General features: G+C 35.5%; 1 protein-coding gene across 1 annotated transcript in view; it reads left to right on the top strand.

The window, feature by feature from the left end:
• Nucleotides 1-17,500, top strand: part of LOC145291197 (solute carrier family 23 member 1-like) — a 133,532-nt gene that overhangs the window by 101,562 nt on the left and 14,470 nt on the right. Inside the window, exons 10-12 of the mRNA XM_080136775.1 lie at nucleotides 98-201; nucleotides 7,513-7,642; nucleotides 13,780-13,923. Of these exons, the coding sequence (XP_079992901.1) occupies nucleotides 98-201; nucleotides 7,513-7,642; nucleotides 13,780-13,923 (378 nt within the window). The remainder of the gene's footprint in view (nucleotides 1-97; nucleotides 202-7,512; nucleotides 7,643-13,779; nucleotides 13,924-17,500) is intronic.

The raw sequence follows: 17,500 nt of genomic DNA, 5'->3' as shown, positions 1-17,500 counted from the left end.
GTATATATATATATTATTTCTTTTGTTTTTGATCAAGATGAAATCACACTTTTTTAAAAAATTTAACAACAATCAATTTTTTTTTTACAACAAATAGCAATCGGCTTAGAAGGAGTCACGTGTTTATTGGCTGGCGCATGGGGATCTTCTTCCGGTAGCACTTCCTTTAGTGAAAATATTGGCGCCATTGGAATCACTAAGGTAAGACATATGATATCTCGATTCATTACTCTCCCCCTTCCCCGACCAATATATTTATTAATTTATTTATTTGATTCAACAGGTTTTATATAAACAACGAGCTCACTGGATTCCAGTAATCATATTGCTGGCTTCCCACAATATGATCCGTGCATCTTAAAGTGATCCTGCATGATGGTGGACAATTTTGCAACTCTAATCAAATTATTAATTAAGGAAGAAGATGATTTGTTTAGCAGGATTCTTCATAGGCTGTAAAAACAACAAAGAGGTGAAAAACAGATTTTAGAACGTCTCAAAACCAATCGTTTTGCTATGAATTGTCCACGCTGACTGACGAATCTCGCGTTTTCATATACCTCGTCTGACGTGATTTTGACTTAACCTTAGTGTCTATGCTAAGAAACTTTCCCCAAAACCTGGCTGAACTCTGTTGACCCCTCTAAACTGATCGTCTACCATGTTCAAATTATCTACACACATAATTTAATCAATGCTGTGACTATAACATTAAATGTAAGATTGGCGAAGCCCACTCGAGGATAAGGATTACAGAGTGTACAGTAGACAATGTGACAATATCGTAGTCATCATTAGTAGTGGAAATTTGGTAAATTGAATTACTTAAGGAGAACGGCTCATCAAGAACTTGTTTACATTGGACTTGAAGATGACGATACTGTTGTCAGCTAGAAAGCAGGGAAACGGAAGAGAGTTCCACAGGTGTGCAGTTCTAAGAAAGAAGCTTTGTTCATGAAATCTACGTTTAGGTTTAGGCACAGATAAAAAGTGGGGGAAATTATTGATAGTTATTTCAACTAGACGATTTTTTTTTCATGAAAGTTTGTCGACGGGGGGTGGGACAGTAGATTGGAGTTCAAACGAGCACTTGCCATGAAAATAACGATAAAGCACAGACAGGCTCACAGCATCTCTTCTGTGAGAAACAGGTGGCAGGGAAGAGAAAAGGGCATCTCTCACTAGACTACAAAGTCCATTTTAACTCTGTCAAGGCAGGCCAAGGTCTTTCTAGTAGCTCTTGGCCAGATGTAGAAACAGTACTCCATCCTTGGACGTACGTAGCTCTTATGTAGAAAATTGCATCAGCAGTTAGACATCTGCTGGAGCAATAGAATGATCCCATCATTTTTCCAGCAATTTTAGCAACGGATTTGATGTAAGTGTTCCATTTTAGATCAGGAGTAAAGGTCAGATCCAGGAGTTTGTCAAAACAAATATCGAAAAATTTACCAAAAACATGCATTCCTTCACCCTCAACTGAGCAGTTTTGTACAAGGAGGGGTTGGTTTTTGTGTCAACATTTTTGCAAAGTCATTATCTCAGTTGGATTGACTACACTTAATTTCAATGCTTGGGACTTCCGGTCGTGCTACAGAGACATCAGCAAAGACGTCACATGTTTTTTTAACTTTTTTTCTTTTGCGTTACGGGTTCGAGCCTGACTGCCTACTTCCAGTTTTTTCTTTTTTTTTTTAAACCGCTCTTTACCCGGGTTGCCTACTGGTATTTTGATCCCCCCCCCCTCGCTACTACCACTTTGTATTTACAACCCCTGGGGTTCCTTACTACATCATCTACACACACGGGCAACGCCAGGCACTCCCGCTACTACCACTTTTTTTTGTAACACTACAGCTCCACACCCGGGCAATGATGGGCAGCTCCTTCGCATTACGAGTTTGAGCCTGCTACCACGTTTTTTCTTTTACACCTCTCTCCATATGGGTCGCCTACTTTTTTTTTGACACACCTGGGCAACGCCGGGTACTCCCGCTAGTCTAATATATAAAATATAAATAAAATAATATATAAAAAATATAAATGTACATGTGTGTGTATGTGTGTGTTGGTACATCTCGCAAAAACTTCCCATAGACACGTCGGACTGTGACGAAACTGGTATCATTTTAAACCGTAGTCTTTCAGACAACAAATATCGAAAAATTAGCCAAAAACATTAATTCCTTCACGCTCAACTGGGCAGTTTTCTACAAGGAGGAGTTGCATTTTTCGTCGACATTTTCGCAAGTCATCGTCTCCGTTTGGTTGACTAGCTTTAATTACAATACTCGCGACTTCCAGATTCGCCATGGACGCATCAGCTGAGATGTTTTTTTTTTTTTTAACCTTCTTATTCTCTTTCACGTTACGGGTTCGAGCCTGCCTGCCTACTACCACTTTTTTTTAACATCTCTCTCCACCCGAGCTGTTGTTTTGATTCCCCACCCCTGCTGCTACTATCTTTTGTTTTAACACCTCTCAGGCTGCCTACCTGAGTTACTTACTACATCACCTCAACACACCCGAGCAATGCCGGGTACCCTAGCTAGTTTTAAATAAGGTCCACAGATATGTCTCAACCTAGAACAAAGTTTTCAAAATAACCACAACCAAGGTAAAACACATATTCGGATTCATTCCCCCCCCCCTACAACTAATATTATTGGAATTTATTTTTCTTCTGCACTCATTAGTTGTTTCCTTGTCCCATGGATTGGCTAACGAGGATTTCAATCTCTACTCCCTTAGAGGTCACATGAGCCAGCCTATAAAAAACCCTTGCAAATTGTATTCCAGCCTCTTTTCAAACCTAGCAGGACAACAGCTGGACTTTGGTGACAAAAGCAATCAATGGGACGCACTGGAAGCCATCCCGCTCCTTCTTCACCACTACATCTTGAACTGGTTGACTATTTCTCGACAGAACCCTAGACGACAGAAGTAAGTCATCATTCACCTCCGATTTCCCGCTTGCATTGCAGCAAAAGTCCAGACAGAAAAGCCTTTACTTCCACAGGAAAAGAGTCAGAATTAGGGTATGCATACATGAAATATGTTACCTGAACGCTTTATCCAGATAAGTTCTCGTGAAACACATTCTTGCAAACCTAACACCTTTCTCTTTTTTGAACAATTACCTTTTGCTTGTTGCATTATTAGTCATTATTGCTTAGCTATTAAAATCGCTCTAAAATTGTATGAATTTGTGTCTCTTCTCACAAAACCTGCCATCACCATATTTCTGTTTCAGAGCTTATGTGCAGAATTGTTAAACCTTTTTCTAGGGCAAGCCTAGAGATGCAATCGTGTGTAACATAGTTGTTACATGTCTTCACTCGGGACCCACACGTTGTATGCAGACAGTCGCAATGAAACAAAGACAAGGAAATGATTAGACTCACTCTTTTTTCAGTGAAACAACAGATATTTATTTACAGGTACTTGCTAGAATAACGCCTTGCCTCTTGTTCAAAAGATTTCTCGTACTCTGAAGTGCTTAAATAGAATCTGCTGTGTCCAACATGTGGTACTATGTCTTTGTCCAACAATGTTTAGGATGTGTCTTTGCCTGTCGCTCTCGGTCCATGTGTCTAATACATCTATTTCTCTCTTTTATAATCTTTTTCTGTTCTTTTTCCTCGCTGTGACGTCACCTCGCACACGGCTTGGTCAAGTGTTACAAATATGGGGATGAGACAGGAGTTGAAACTTGGTAAACAGTGTAGGACTTAGTAGATTAGAGACTCTTGTTTGGGACCATATCTAAAATTTATCTAAAAATCGATGCCTGAAAAGGATTCTTATGATTGTTGATAGAAAGGAGCTTCGTCTTAGCAGTATTAAATATGACAATCTGTCAGAAATTTATTCATATTCAGATAAATTCGACGGGAAATGTATAATCCACTCAAGGAGGCGGTAAATAAATAAAGTTGAAAGAGGTCTTCCTTCAATGAAAAAAAAAAAGATTTTATTTACAGATATTCCCCTTGCAGGCATTCAAAAACAAAAACAAAAAAAACACGCCAAGTAATAAAACATTGCACACTTTCATAAAAACAAACTGGTTCATAAATTATAAACGTCACTTCAATGAACGACGACCATTATTATGTGCAAAAAAAAAAAAAACAATGCATACAATAAATTTAATAAATTCTATGGAATGTACTCACAAGTTTGTAAATAGTCTGCAGTCTTTTTAAACTATCAGTCTAAAGGCTCAGAAATTATTTCAAATTTCTTTCCTTCAAAAACGCACGTTCCGTCGCTGCGTATACAACTTTAAGTTGTAGGGAAAAGTTCACCTCGTCGCGACCAATGTTTTCTTCTTATAGGGTTATTCTTCCAGAAGAAACGGCTCAGGAATCCTTGTCCACGGCAGGCAATGAAGCACACGTCCACTCTCCTAGTCGATAGGATTTGAAATGAAAGATTTTCACGTAGAATTCTGTGACATCCGTCAAAAGGAGCTAGCACTGCTTTTTATTCAAAATTAATGGTAGTTTCGTAAAAATATCAACAGGCACGAAATCAAATTAAATAAAGTATAAAATACAAATATAATGTATATACCAGAATAAAAACAACACAAAAACATGCATTGGGTTACATAATCGTTGATACAAAAAAAAAAAAAAATTTAAACACATCTACTTTTGGCCCCATTCTACTACAAACTGGAGCTTTTTTTTTTTCAAGAATAATATTTAATAATTATGAAAAAATATTTAAAGTGGGAACAATTTCAGCTCCTTAAAAAGGGGCACTGTGGATGGGAATAAAAGTATCTATATAATCCCGTTGACACTCTCCCATAAATGAAGGCGAAAGCAGACGATAATTTCCAGGAGAACGACTCCTTGAAACTGAATAGATATGCTATTTCATCTCTCCTTTTCCCTATCTTTATACTTAACACCAGAATTGCCTCCCCTGAATTTTATAAAGCAGAATTGCTTTAAATAGTATTTAAAAATGTAATTATCTGAAGTTTTGTGGAAATTTGACACTTATCCTATTATATTCATTTTATCGAATACTAGCATGGGTGCCCGACGTTGCCCGGGTGTTTGGAGGTGTATGTTGAGCAAAAAAAAAAAAAAAAAAAGGTCAATTTTTAAAAACTTTGACCCCTATTATGACCCCTTAACATTTATTATTTTGGGCTCAAACAAGATATTAAGTTAGATCCATGTCCAAGGAACCTATATCTAAAATTTCAAGTGTTTAGACCCAAAATTGTCGGAGGAGTTTGGTGGAGTTCTCAAATGTCAAATCGTTGAACTTTGACCCCTTAACAGCCAAATTTCTGGCCGAAAACCAACCACATAGATTTTCCCAAATCTCAGTACCCTGTATGTCAAATTTCGAGTTTGTAAACTAAAAATTGACAGAGTTATTGCGTAGGGAAATATACACAGACACACAGACAGACACATAGACACGTTCACTTTCATAGATATATAGATTGATTTTTGATAATGTCGGGCAAGAAATCAATAGATCAGAGATCTCCAAAGTATGGCCTGTGAGCCAGACCCGGTCGGCCAACGTTTTTAATCGGTCCAGCAGAGCTCTTAATGCAGTTTCTGTCTAATTCTTTTCGTGTTTTTTTTTTTGGGGGGGGGGTCTCCACTTGTTCCCCTCTATACTTCTATCTCATATATGTATTTTTTTAATCGTTATTAAACTCGGTTTTAGCTCTGTTGAGCGAGGTTTGAAACTGGTCAACTAACTTTTTCACTTTTTATTTTGTTTTAATTCATCATAATTAATACGGGAGGGTGTGGATTTAATACACACTATAGGAGAAATACTTGCGGCACTAATTCGTAGCCGAATGGTGAGAGCTAGCGACTGTCAATGCGATGGTTGTAGGTTCAATCCGCGGCTGGGGAAAGGTGTTTGTCTAGCCGCACTGATGAGTTGTGATACAACGAAACAGTACTGTATGTGGATGACTATATATATATATATATATACAAGGGGGGTGCAAAAGTATGTATACAGTATTGAAATTATTGACATTTTATTGAACTGAAAGCTACATACCTTAAAGTAAAAATGCATATACTTTTAGTCTTTTGTTTTTATTAATTAAATTTCCTTTCGATTAAAGTGCATGTACTTTGAATCATTTATTTTTATTTTTTCAGTTAAATTGGCAATTTAACCATGGCCGGTAATTTGACTGACGAACAGCGAAAATGGATATTAAAACAATACTGGAAGACAGAAAATAGTGAACGCGTAAGAGAAAAGTGGGTCAAAACTTTTGCAACACCTCCCCCAACAAGGCTCACGGTTTATGTGACAAATTTGAACAGACAGGGAGTATCCACAATGCACCGAGAAGTGGTCGACCAATTACTGTGACCACGCAAGAAAATGAATACAAAGTTGCACAGGCATTTACTCAGAGCCCACAGAAATCGAAATACAGAGCCTCATCTGAACTTGGTATTTAGCGTAGATCATTGGGGCGCCTGATGAATCGTGCCGGTCTAAAGATGTACACGCCTCGATTGATACATGGTTTATTGGAAGATGACTCGGATCATCGTTTACAATTTTCTGAAAACATCCTGAGCGAGGAACTTGAAGGTAACGGTATTCTAAATAAAATTGTATGGTCTGACGAAGCAAACTTTAAATTATCAGGTGCCGTTAATCGACACAATTGCGTTTATTATGCAACCGAAAACCCTCGCATCACTATTGAAAAAAAACTCAATCAACCCGGGGTAACAGTATGGGCCGGGCTTTCTTGCAAAGGTGTTGTTGGCCCCATTATTCTTCACACAAGCATTGATCAAACTGTGTACTTAAACATGTTGCAGGATACAATAATACCCCAAGTACGTGAACAATACCAAAATGATGATTTTTATTTTCAACAAGACGGGGCCCCACCTCATTTTGCGCTCACTGTGCGAGCACTACTTGACTTAAAATTTCCCAACAGATGGATTGGACGCCGTGGCGCTATCGACTGGCCACCATGCTCGCCAGATTTAACTCCTATGGATTTCTTTTTTGGGGGCACAGTAAAAGATAAGGTTTTTGCACGCAAGCCTCGCACTGTCGAAAACATGATTCAGTTCATTTTGGAAGCTTGTCAGGAAATTGATGCTGATAAAGATCTTTGTTCTAGAGTGTGCACGAGTGTTCGTTCTCGATTAGAGCAATGTGTTAACGCTGACTGCAAGCAATTTGAATACCTGCGGAAATAGGGCTTCCTATTACATGTGTTCCTTATTATACGTGCTAATTATTACTTGTTTATGCAACATTTGTTTGTCTGTATAATAAATGCCTTAAACTTTATACGTTTTTTCTTTTTTTGACCACTGTATACCTACTTTTGCACCCCCTGTATATATTGTATATAATAAATAAACAAGATATTTTATTTTTGCCTGTGTTTTAAAAACGTTATCCAATCGGGTAAGATCTATAAAGCTTTGTGCATTTACTTATATATCTATGTATTTTCTTCCTTGACAGGTTGGAAGCCGGCGAGTTGTTCAAGTTGGCGCCATTGTAATGATAGTGCTTAGCTGCTTTGGTAAAATGGGTGCCTTGTTTGTGACAATTCCACAACCAGTTGTTGGTGGCGTCTACTTATCGCTTTTTGGTAAGCGCAGTCGCAGTCTTATATCTGCAAAATATTATAATCGCAGATGGACGTATCTGTTTTTTTGTTTGTTTGTTTGTTCCTTTGCTTTTCCTACACGACCCAGTCGAGTGAAGTAAATATTACGTCAGATCAGGATGAGAGTAAAGGTGACTCCTGTTTTTCGTCTTGCTCCAGGGTTGCCAGCTTTTTTTTTTTCTAAGGCCAAATTTTGCGAATTTGGCTGTTTTTTTTTGGGGGGGGGGGAGTTAAAGTAGTTTGGCCTAAAAAAGTTGCATTTGATTTTTTTTTTAATTTGGCTTCAATTTTGACTTTTTTCTTATTACTTTACAAAAATATTTTTATTATGATTATTATGATTATTATTATTATTATTATTATTATTATTATTGTTGTTGTTGTTGTTGTTGTTGTTGTTGTTGTTGCTGCTGCTGCTGCTGCTGCTGCTGCTGCTGCTGCTGCTGCGTTCGGAGAAATGTCATGTCAGGACCGTTGGATATTAAAATAACAAGTATACAGGCTTATTTGGATTTTAACACATTTTATTCACGGTAGAGACATTAAAACATTTACAAACGATATTGAATGTTCGGCGATATCGCCATCTTGCTTTCCATCTCTCCCTAGAACTCTCTAGTCATAAAGGGCGTAACCCAGTTCAAAGAGGGGTGGGTGACTCTTAACTTTCTTTATTTAGAGATATGTGTCCTTTTTATCGGTGTGACGTTATTATTATTATTATTATTATTATTATTATTATTATTATTATTTATTTATTTATTTATTTATTTATTTATTTTTGTTAACTTCATAGCGTTTTACCGTTTTTTTTTTCACTCAAGAATAGGCTTATACATCAAAGCTAATGACTAAGTACGTGCAAAATGAATGCCGATGCTTAAAATGTATAAACATTTTGTTCCCTCCCTTTACTTAAAAATTCACGCACAATTTTTTTTTTAAATCAGGAAATTAACCAATTTAAATAAAATGTTCAGTATTTATAAAATAATGATCGCGGAATATAATGAACCCATTATTTTTTTATTTAAATAATAGTGGAAATGTATTATTTTGTTTAAACATAAAATGCTTTTACTAAAGTTATGGTTTTCAGTAGTAAATAAAAAACGCAAGAATTTATTTTTGCTTTTTTTATATAAATAAATCATCTTAATTTGTAACAAAAAAAAATAAAATAAAATAATTTTTACAGGAAAATCACGAAAAATAACCCTAAAGTCCGTATTAATGAATTCGATATAACTCGAAGAAAAATGAATTTCTCGAACTACCGATATTACCATTGAATTAAGCATTGTTTATTTAACATTTTCACACAATAAATTATAATTGCATAAAATATTTCTACTTTTTTTGTTTAATTACATGTCTCGCATAATTTTTATATGCAAGATTTTAACAAGCATGTGAAACTTTCGGCGTAACATATTTGTTATATAATATTGAACAATAATTAAAAAAATAATTTAAAAACAGGAACATAGAAAAATAATTAAATTAAAAAATGGAAAAATTTGTACAAACGTTCAGAATAAGAATGTACGGATGCACATCTGAGGAAAAATTATCACCCTCTTCCTCCCTTTTAATTACATGACGTCATTTTCACAGTCTTTCGACTGGCAGAAATTTTGGGGCTCCGTATTTTCCGTGTTTAGAAAAATTTTAGTTTGTCGCGTTTTGCGAACGGCAGAATTACTCGGTTTTTTGGACTAATTAATTTATGTTTTGTACACACAAGGTGTTTTTTTTTTATTTAATTCAATATTTTAGGAATTTACTAATTATATTTGAAATAGACACAGAAAACTAATATTTATCTTTTAAAGGATTTTTACAATGAATTTATTTAACTTCAAATTTAGCTGAAGCGAGTAGCTCGCCGTGAAAACATTTTTCATAACTTTTTTTTTCACGTGTAGATTGGAAATTAAGTTTAGTCTCTAATCTTTCAAACACAATCAAAAAGTAGTCGGAACCCCCCCCAAAAAAATTATGATTAATCGGCTTTCAAAACTAGGTCCTCCTATCGTTGTCCGTCCATTTTTGCCCGTACCTACTTGTGAGCATAGACAAAGAGTCAATTAGATGGAAAACATCTGGCGTAGGATGTTTGCTGTACCAACCGGAACTGATTTCTGGAGTATGGTGATGTTGTACTTGATTTCTAAGAAGTTGGACTGTTTCTCAAGATTATCTGGAATTGAGCCAAACGCACCTATAATGATTGGCACGATGGAAGTTTTCTTATTTCCTCCTCCTCCTCCTCCTCCTCCTCCTCCCCCTCCTCCTCCTTCTCCTTCTTCTTCTTCTTCTTCTTCTTCTTCTTATTATTATTATTATTATTATTATTATTATTATTACCAGCAGGACCTGTTAACCGGCGTTGCCCGGTGGAAGCATGACAGATCCAGAACAGAACCCTCAAAAACAAATTAAACTACGGTTGTTGTAGATGGCCACTGCCGTCACTGGAAATTAGGGGACACTAGCGGCCGTGGCTCAAATAAAATAATCTGGTTTCCACTGTCGGGCATTTTTCCCAGTGGTAGCTAATGGAAGCTAATGTCTGTGATTGTCAGTGCTGTTGGTTACTGGCGATTAGTGTTAGTTTGGAGCGATAATCTGCAAATACTGGTTGCAACCTACCTGATTTATTTTGAAGTGTTTAATCAGTTCTAAAAAGAACGTGGCGACGTGATAAATTACAGCTTTGTAACCCTGGTAATCAGTTAAGAATGTAAAATTAAATGTAGTCGTCAACAGGGAAAAAATGAAAAAAGAAATAAAATACAGCATCAGTAAAGTCTTGATAACCGCTCCATAATCGAAAATTAAACATGGGTACTCCTTATGGCCGTTTTTTTTTGGGGGGGGGGTAGTGGCGTGTCGGTATTTTGTGCGTATTTACATTCTCACACCAGTGCTGTGTTTACATTTTGAAGGCGTTCCGTCCGAGCAAGGAAAGAGCAATATGTGTTTGATTACATTTTATGTTAGTTCCTTGTGTTCAAAGAAAGAGTTAACAATGCGTGTTAAAATGTCAATAATTTCTTGTTAGAGCTAAACAGCAAAATTGTTAGGGTTCCAGTATTTACTGTTTAAATTTTTGGCGATTCTCAAGAGTTCAAAGACGTTATGTATAATTTGTTTTTAATTGTGCATGTATATTTACATGCTGAATCGTTCAAAATAAATTGCCAGTATTTATATAACATTAGGATAATTTGAATGTTTGCATTTGGTTTTAGCACTATTGCTTCCTGTAGTAACGTTTGTGTTATATAGTTAATTATTATTATTATTGTTGTTTGTTATTATTATTATTGTTCGTTGTTAAGTCTTATTAAAAGTGATGCTTAGAGAGTCTTATTAAGAGTTTGTTGTTGTGTCTTAGAGAGAGAGAGAGATGTTGTAAGAGAGATTGTTCGTGTTATAAAGAGATTCATATATATTAAATGTTAATACTTAGAAGTGTAGCAGCTCTTAGAGTGAGGAAACAGTGTTCAGACAGTCTTAGTGTTCACATTGTAGATATGAGATGTCGAGACGTGTATGTAAAGACATTTTAAAACACATGATATACAAGACATATAATAACAATTTTCACTTTACCTTTTGGTAGAATTACAACACAAAGACGACGTTTATAAAAACACATGATGGGTTTATTTCTTCTCCCGACCGGTCGTGATTTTCAGAGTCAAGAATTCAAAGCTTCACATTCTAAGTTTCAAAAGTGACCGTCTCGCTTCTAGACGTTCGAATCCCATGTCTGGACTGTCGTCTGTCGTCCTCAGACTCTCTCCCAGTTTCTCCCCCAGTTTCTCTAAAGTTTCTAACTATATCGAGAACTTCCCATTTTCCATGACGTCATATACATGTTAAAACATGTGTCTTCTTTCACGTGTTCTGGAAATGCGTGTCCAAAACTTTTCCTTTGTTTACAAAAGGAATTTTAACCTATATTCCCAGTAACCTATATTTCCAATATGTTAAAAACATGTTTATTAAATTATCTTATAGTTGCATTCTTCAATTGATTTTTCATAACAGAATTGGCAATGCACATTCTTTTCTTAAAACTATTTTATCTCTAATCTAAACAATGGTTTGTTTTCACATTCCATTTGCTAATTCTCTCTCGTAATCTATTTCTAAACCTAAATTACGAAGTTCGAATTTCGTCTATTCTATTTCATTTTCATTTTAACTAAATCACTCTATTTTTATACTTACATGAAAAGGGGACAGCCCTTATCATGTAACATTTGTTTTTGACAGCATCTGTTATTAATTTGTCAGGTGAAAGTGTGCAATAGTTGCAAAACACTATCCCCTTCTGAAGTTTGTAATTGGTTTCTAAATAATCACATGATTATTTCATTGCGCTTCAGAAATGAATTACCCCAAAAAGAGTATAATGAATGCCCACAGATGAAAAGTATGAAAATATAAATGAAAAAAAGTGAACATTATTCATTAAACTGCTGCATATATATTTTGTGCAAACAGTGAGCAAGAGACACGGCGAGCAAACGGGAAAAAATTTGAATAAAAAAAAATGTTTTGATGAACTCAAAGAAATACTTTTTTCAAAGGCTCTTTAAACGTAATAGGCAAAAAAAGGAGAAAAAGCAGATTAGCCTTTGTTGTTAGTGGGTAAATATGATGGTGATATAGCGTAAGAAAATAGCAAACTTTTAAAACACAAGCAACTTTTAAAACACAAACAAAACTAAAAATACATGTCTTCGATAAAGCAAAGAAAAAATATTTTTAAATAGTTGCCAATAAAAGGTAATAACTAAAACCAGTAAAGTTTATGAATTTAATCTATTGTTCTGAAGTGTTCATTTAGAATGAGGTAATTCCAGAATAAGAGAATTAGCGGGCAACCAATCAGAGGAAGGGAATTTTTCCGAGGGAGACTTTATTATCTTTTTATTTTAATACAGGAAAGCTAATGCTATATCTGTGTTTGTATGAGTCAGTTATGGGCGAGGTAAACCTAGAATATTTGAAAAGTGTAGGCTTTCTTCCGGTGTTGACTGGTGGTAGTGGGAGGAATAAATATTAAGAGGGAAAAATAGGAACTCTTTCCTCTAAATATGTTGTGATTATGATGGTGTAGCTTCTAGGATTCAATGGAGCATTTTATTATAACGCCTTAATGCTGTTCTAAAGTTACTTAAGATAGTGACTAATAGGCTAGACTTAATGAATTAGTATGTGACATCTCTTATTGCAAACCTATGATACTTTGGCCCAGAGGGGAATTTCTACAGTCATTTTACTATATAAGAGATTATTAAAGAAAACGCTGCAATTAATTTTTAAGCTGTTTATTCTTGAAATGATGTGTAAGCAATTTGTTAATTTTAGCTTTTTCTTGATGAGTTTACAAATATATTTATTTGAAAGTAAATTATTTATAAATAGTTGAAAGTAAATTATTAGAGAAAATGCTACAAATATTCTTGAAGCAGTTTGGACTTCAAAAGTGTTATTGTCTTTTTAAATTTTTACTTATATTTGCAATCATTTTACATAATATATATATATATATATATTTATCTAAGCAAAGAAATTCTAATTTTCATATATATATTATTCATATATATATATATGCGTGTGTGTGTGTGTGTGTGTGTGTGTGTGTGTGTTGGGCAAGCTCTGTCCCATCATCGCAATGTTTTATCCATGTGTCTGTTTTAGAAGTATCTTCATGGAATATATTCTGATGAACTTACAGCACTTGTGCTCCCTTGACGTGCATGCTCCTGACTAACCTGACAAGCAGCAAAATCTTACCCATTCACTGTTGAAGCCCATAGATGCCGGAAAGCCTTCTCCTCTAATAGGTTGTTTCCTCGGACTTCTAGACTTTGGCATTCCTTCACTGTTTCCTGCTTCCCTGACTGTCCTAACCTGCTGAAGTTTAAATGTAATGTGAAAAGACGTGATCTCAAATAGGGGAGCCTTATATTCCAATTGGCAATATTCTTTGTTTGTTGCGAAAAAAAAAATTAAAAAAATAAAAACAATTTACTACTAACAAACAATTGATTTAACCATTTTTCTGTGACACTCATTTTCTTTTTATTTCTTAGGAATGGTGGCGGCAGTGGGAATCTCCAACTTGCGATATGTCAGTTTGGATTCCTCACGGAACCTTTTCATCATCGGATCCTCTCTTTTGATGGGCCTAGCAATTCCTTTCTGGATCCAAAGGAACCCTGGAGTCATAAACACAGGTACGTACTAATCGTCTAAGTGTCTTGTCATCATTGCCTGTGACAACATTAACGGCAACATAGAGATGGTAATGTTTAAGTGGTTAATGACACGAACTGACAACCTGTCTGTACCAAGTTCGAATTTAGTTTCTTCCACAGAAACACTTTCAATTAGGAATGTTAGAAACCTTCCTATGAATACTCGATGTTGCTTAGAGTAGAGGTAGGTGGCTACGAGTTGAGTAGCATTTTTATATTAAAATTCTTTATCTTAAGCCATGTGCGCTACACACATAAATTTTCTATTCCAGAAAATATGGTTTTATTTCCCCCAGAATAGATCCGACATTTTTATCCTTATTCATTTTCTTTTATTTTGCAGCCTGCTGAGCGATAAATGCTGTTTTGTATACGTTAATCAGCATAAATTCATCAGTTTTCCTAGTTGTGCGGGAGTTAATTCTTTTTGTGGGACAATCACTGGATAAATTTTTGCTGGTAGACCTTAAAGAAACTTGTGTAACATAATTTCTTCTCCGATATTTGTTTTATTATTTCTTTTTAGTTTTAGGCAAGAAAAAAAAATTCCGTCCATCTTTTTGTTTGTTTTTAAAGAAAAGTTTTCACTGTGTGTGTGCGTGTGTGTGTGAGTGTGTGTGTGTGAGAGAGAGAAAAAGAAGTTTCCCTTCCTTTTCAATTTTTAATTATGCACGCCATTATTTATTTATTTATTATTATTATTATTATTATTATTATTATTATTATTATTATTATTATTATTATTATTATTATTACTATTATTATTATTTTGTCAGGGTCACCATTGTTACGAATTCTAATTAGAAAAATATCGAGAAAATCAATACCAACAATAATTATCATTGGATTCATTGCACTACTTTTCTCATCTTAAGTGTCATTTTTAGAACGTTTTGTTCGATGTAACCTCCGACTTCCTTCAGGTGTATTTTGTCAGACCCGGAGCCAAAATAATACGAATAACCATTCCTCATTTGAAAAATTCTGAAACGTCAAATAATTATCTGATTCATACGAAATGAATGAACGATGCTGCTGCTGCTCATCATCATCATCATCATCATCATCATCATCGAATCGCCATTAACGTATTTTGAATTTATGCTTGACTTCTAAGCTGGGCTCTGATTTGTACAGACGAGTGTTTATCCTAAGTGAATCACCTTGATTTTGGAGAGACACTGTATAGTGTCAGGAAAAGTACACGTGTGTTGAGGAGTTCAAAGTGAAACAAGTGTTGCATAATCATCAATCACACTTCTGGTTCAGCATTGTTAAAACCCAATGGCAAGGAAAAAAATCAATGACAACTTGAGGCAATGCTGAGATATTTGGAGAAGAATTAGAGCCCAGCCTACTCTACTATTTCTTCCATGGTTAGGAGAGAGATGTATTCATATCTACTAGAGTTTATGGGTAAATTACATTCAAATATTGGTTCTCATTAGATCACCGAAGTTAAGCTACATTGAACCTTGTCATTACTTGGATGAGTGACCGTTTGGGAATACCAGATGTTATAAGCAAACACTCTGCCCAGATAAATAGATACCAGTCTTAATGACGACAGACTAGTGTCTTGTTATAGAGACGTTTTTTCCATCTGATACGGTTAAAATTATATAAGTTTATTGGCTGTTATAACTTAAGGTATTTCATTCCGATCTCCAGATAACGGAAGTCTACTGAATGAAATACGCAAATGATGTAGAGATAATCTATACTGAAAGTTACCGATGCCTCTGTCCGACTGTGTCTCTCAATTTTCGAGTAAGAAAACTAAGTACAGGTAGACTAACTCAAGTAATTAATTAGTTATGTAGCCTTTCTCTCTACAAGTAAATTCTCTCTCCAAAAATAACTTTGAAAAATCAGCAAAGTCTCTTTCTGTTTTCATGCATTAATAGTTTATTTATCTCATACTACCATCTATGGCAACTCTTCAAAGGCCGCAAATGATCAAAATCTCTTTGATTCTCTCTCCTCTGATTTTGAGCACATAGTGCAATGGGGCAAAGGAGTGGCTGATTAATTTTAATGCATCTAAAACCAAGCTTTCCATCATCAACCCTCTGATCCCCGACTGGCATCAATTAAAATGAATAGCTCTCATTTTAGGGAGACTCCATGTTATGAAAAGCTTTTGGGTTTGACCTTTACTCCTGATTTGAAATGGAACACATACCACAAATCCATTGCCAAAGTCGCTGGAAAAATGGTGGAATCATTCTACCGCTGCAATAGATATCTCACTGCTGATGTAATTCTCTACTTGTATAAAAGGCAAGTACGTCCAAGGATGAGTTATTGTTACTACATCTGGGCAAGAGCTGCTCGAAGCATTCTATCCTGCCTTGACAAAGTTCAAAATAGACTTCGTAGCTTAGTGGGGGATGCCATTTTCTCTTCTCTGTAATCGCTTTCCTACAGAAGAAACGTTGTGAGCCTGTCTCTGCTCTATCGCTATTTTCATGGCAAATGCTCGTCTGAGCTCCAATCTATCATCCCCATTTGCCAAACTTTCACGAGAAAACACTTGTCTAGCTGAAACCACTATCAATAATCTCTCCCACTCTTCATGTGCCTATATCTAAACGTGGATTCCATGAATAAAGCTTCTTTTGTAGAACTACCTACCTGTAGAACTCTCTTCCGTGTCACTGCTTTTCAGCTGACTACAATATGGTAATCTTCAAGTCTAACGTAAACAAGTGCTTGATGAGTCGTCACATAAAGTAATCCAATTTACCAAATTTCCCCTACTAACGATTACCACGATATTGTCCTATTGAGTACTTTACACTCATTAACTCTTATCCGCGAGTGATCTCTGGGCCTAGATTAACGAATATGATACGCAAATGATGTAGAGATAATCTATGCTGAAAGTTACTGATGCCTCTGTCCGACTGCGTCTTCCAATTCTCAAGTAAGAAAACTAAGTTAAGATCGATTAAGTCAAGTAATTAATTAGTTATGTAGTCTTTCTCTACATAAGTAAATTTTCTCTAAAAACTTGAAAATTCAGCAAAGTCCCATTGTGTTTTCATACATGAATAGTTTACGCGTCTTAGTAAAACAGCTGATCAACAATGAAACAACGACGAGAAGAAGCAACTATAAAAAGACCTGCATAAACACTACACGTACACATGCATAAACACTACATGTACACGTGCATAAACACTACACGTACACATGCATAAACACTACACGTACACCTGCATAAACACTACACGTACATATGCATAAACACTACACGTACACATGCATAAACACTACATGTACACATGCATAAACACTACATGTACACATGCATAAACACTACATGCACACATGCATAAACACTACACGTACACATGCATAAACACTACACGTACACATGCATAAACACTACATGTACACGTGCATAAAGACTACACGTACACATGCATAAACACTACACGTACACCTGCATAAACACTACACGTACACATGCATAAACACTACACGTACACCTGCATAAACACTACACGTACATATGCATAAACACTACACGTACACATGCATAAACACT

Source organism: Euprymna scolopes, chromosome 12, assembly GCF_053919585.1.
Source record: "Euprymna scolopes isolate OS-2025 chromosome 12, ASM5391958v1, whole genome shotgun sequence".
Lineage (NCBI taxonomy): Eukaryota > Metazoa > Mollusca > Cephalopoda > Sepiida > Sepiolidae > Euprymna > Euprymna scolopes.
This window is presented reverse-complemented; position numbering and strand designations above follow the sequence as displayed.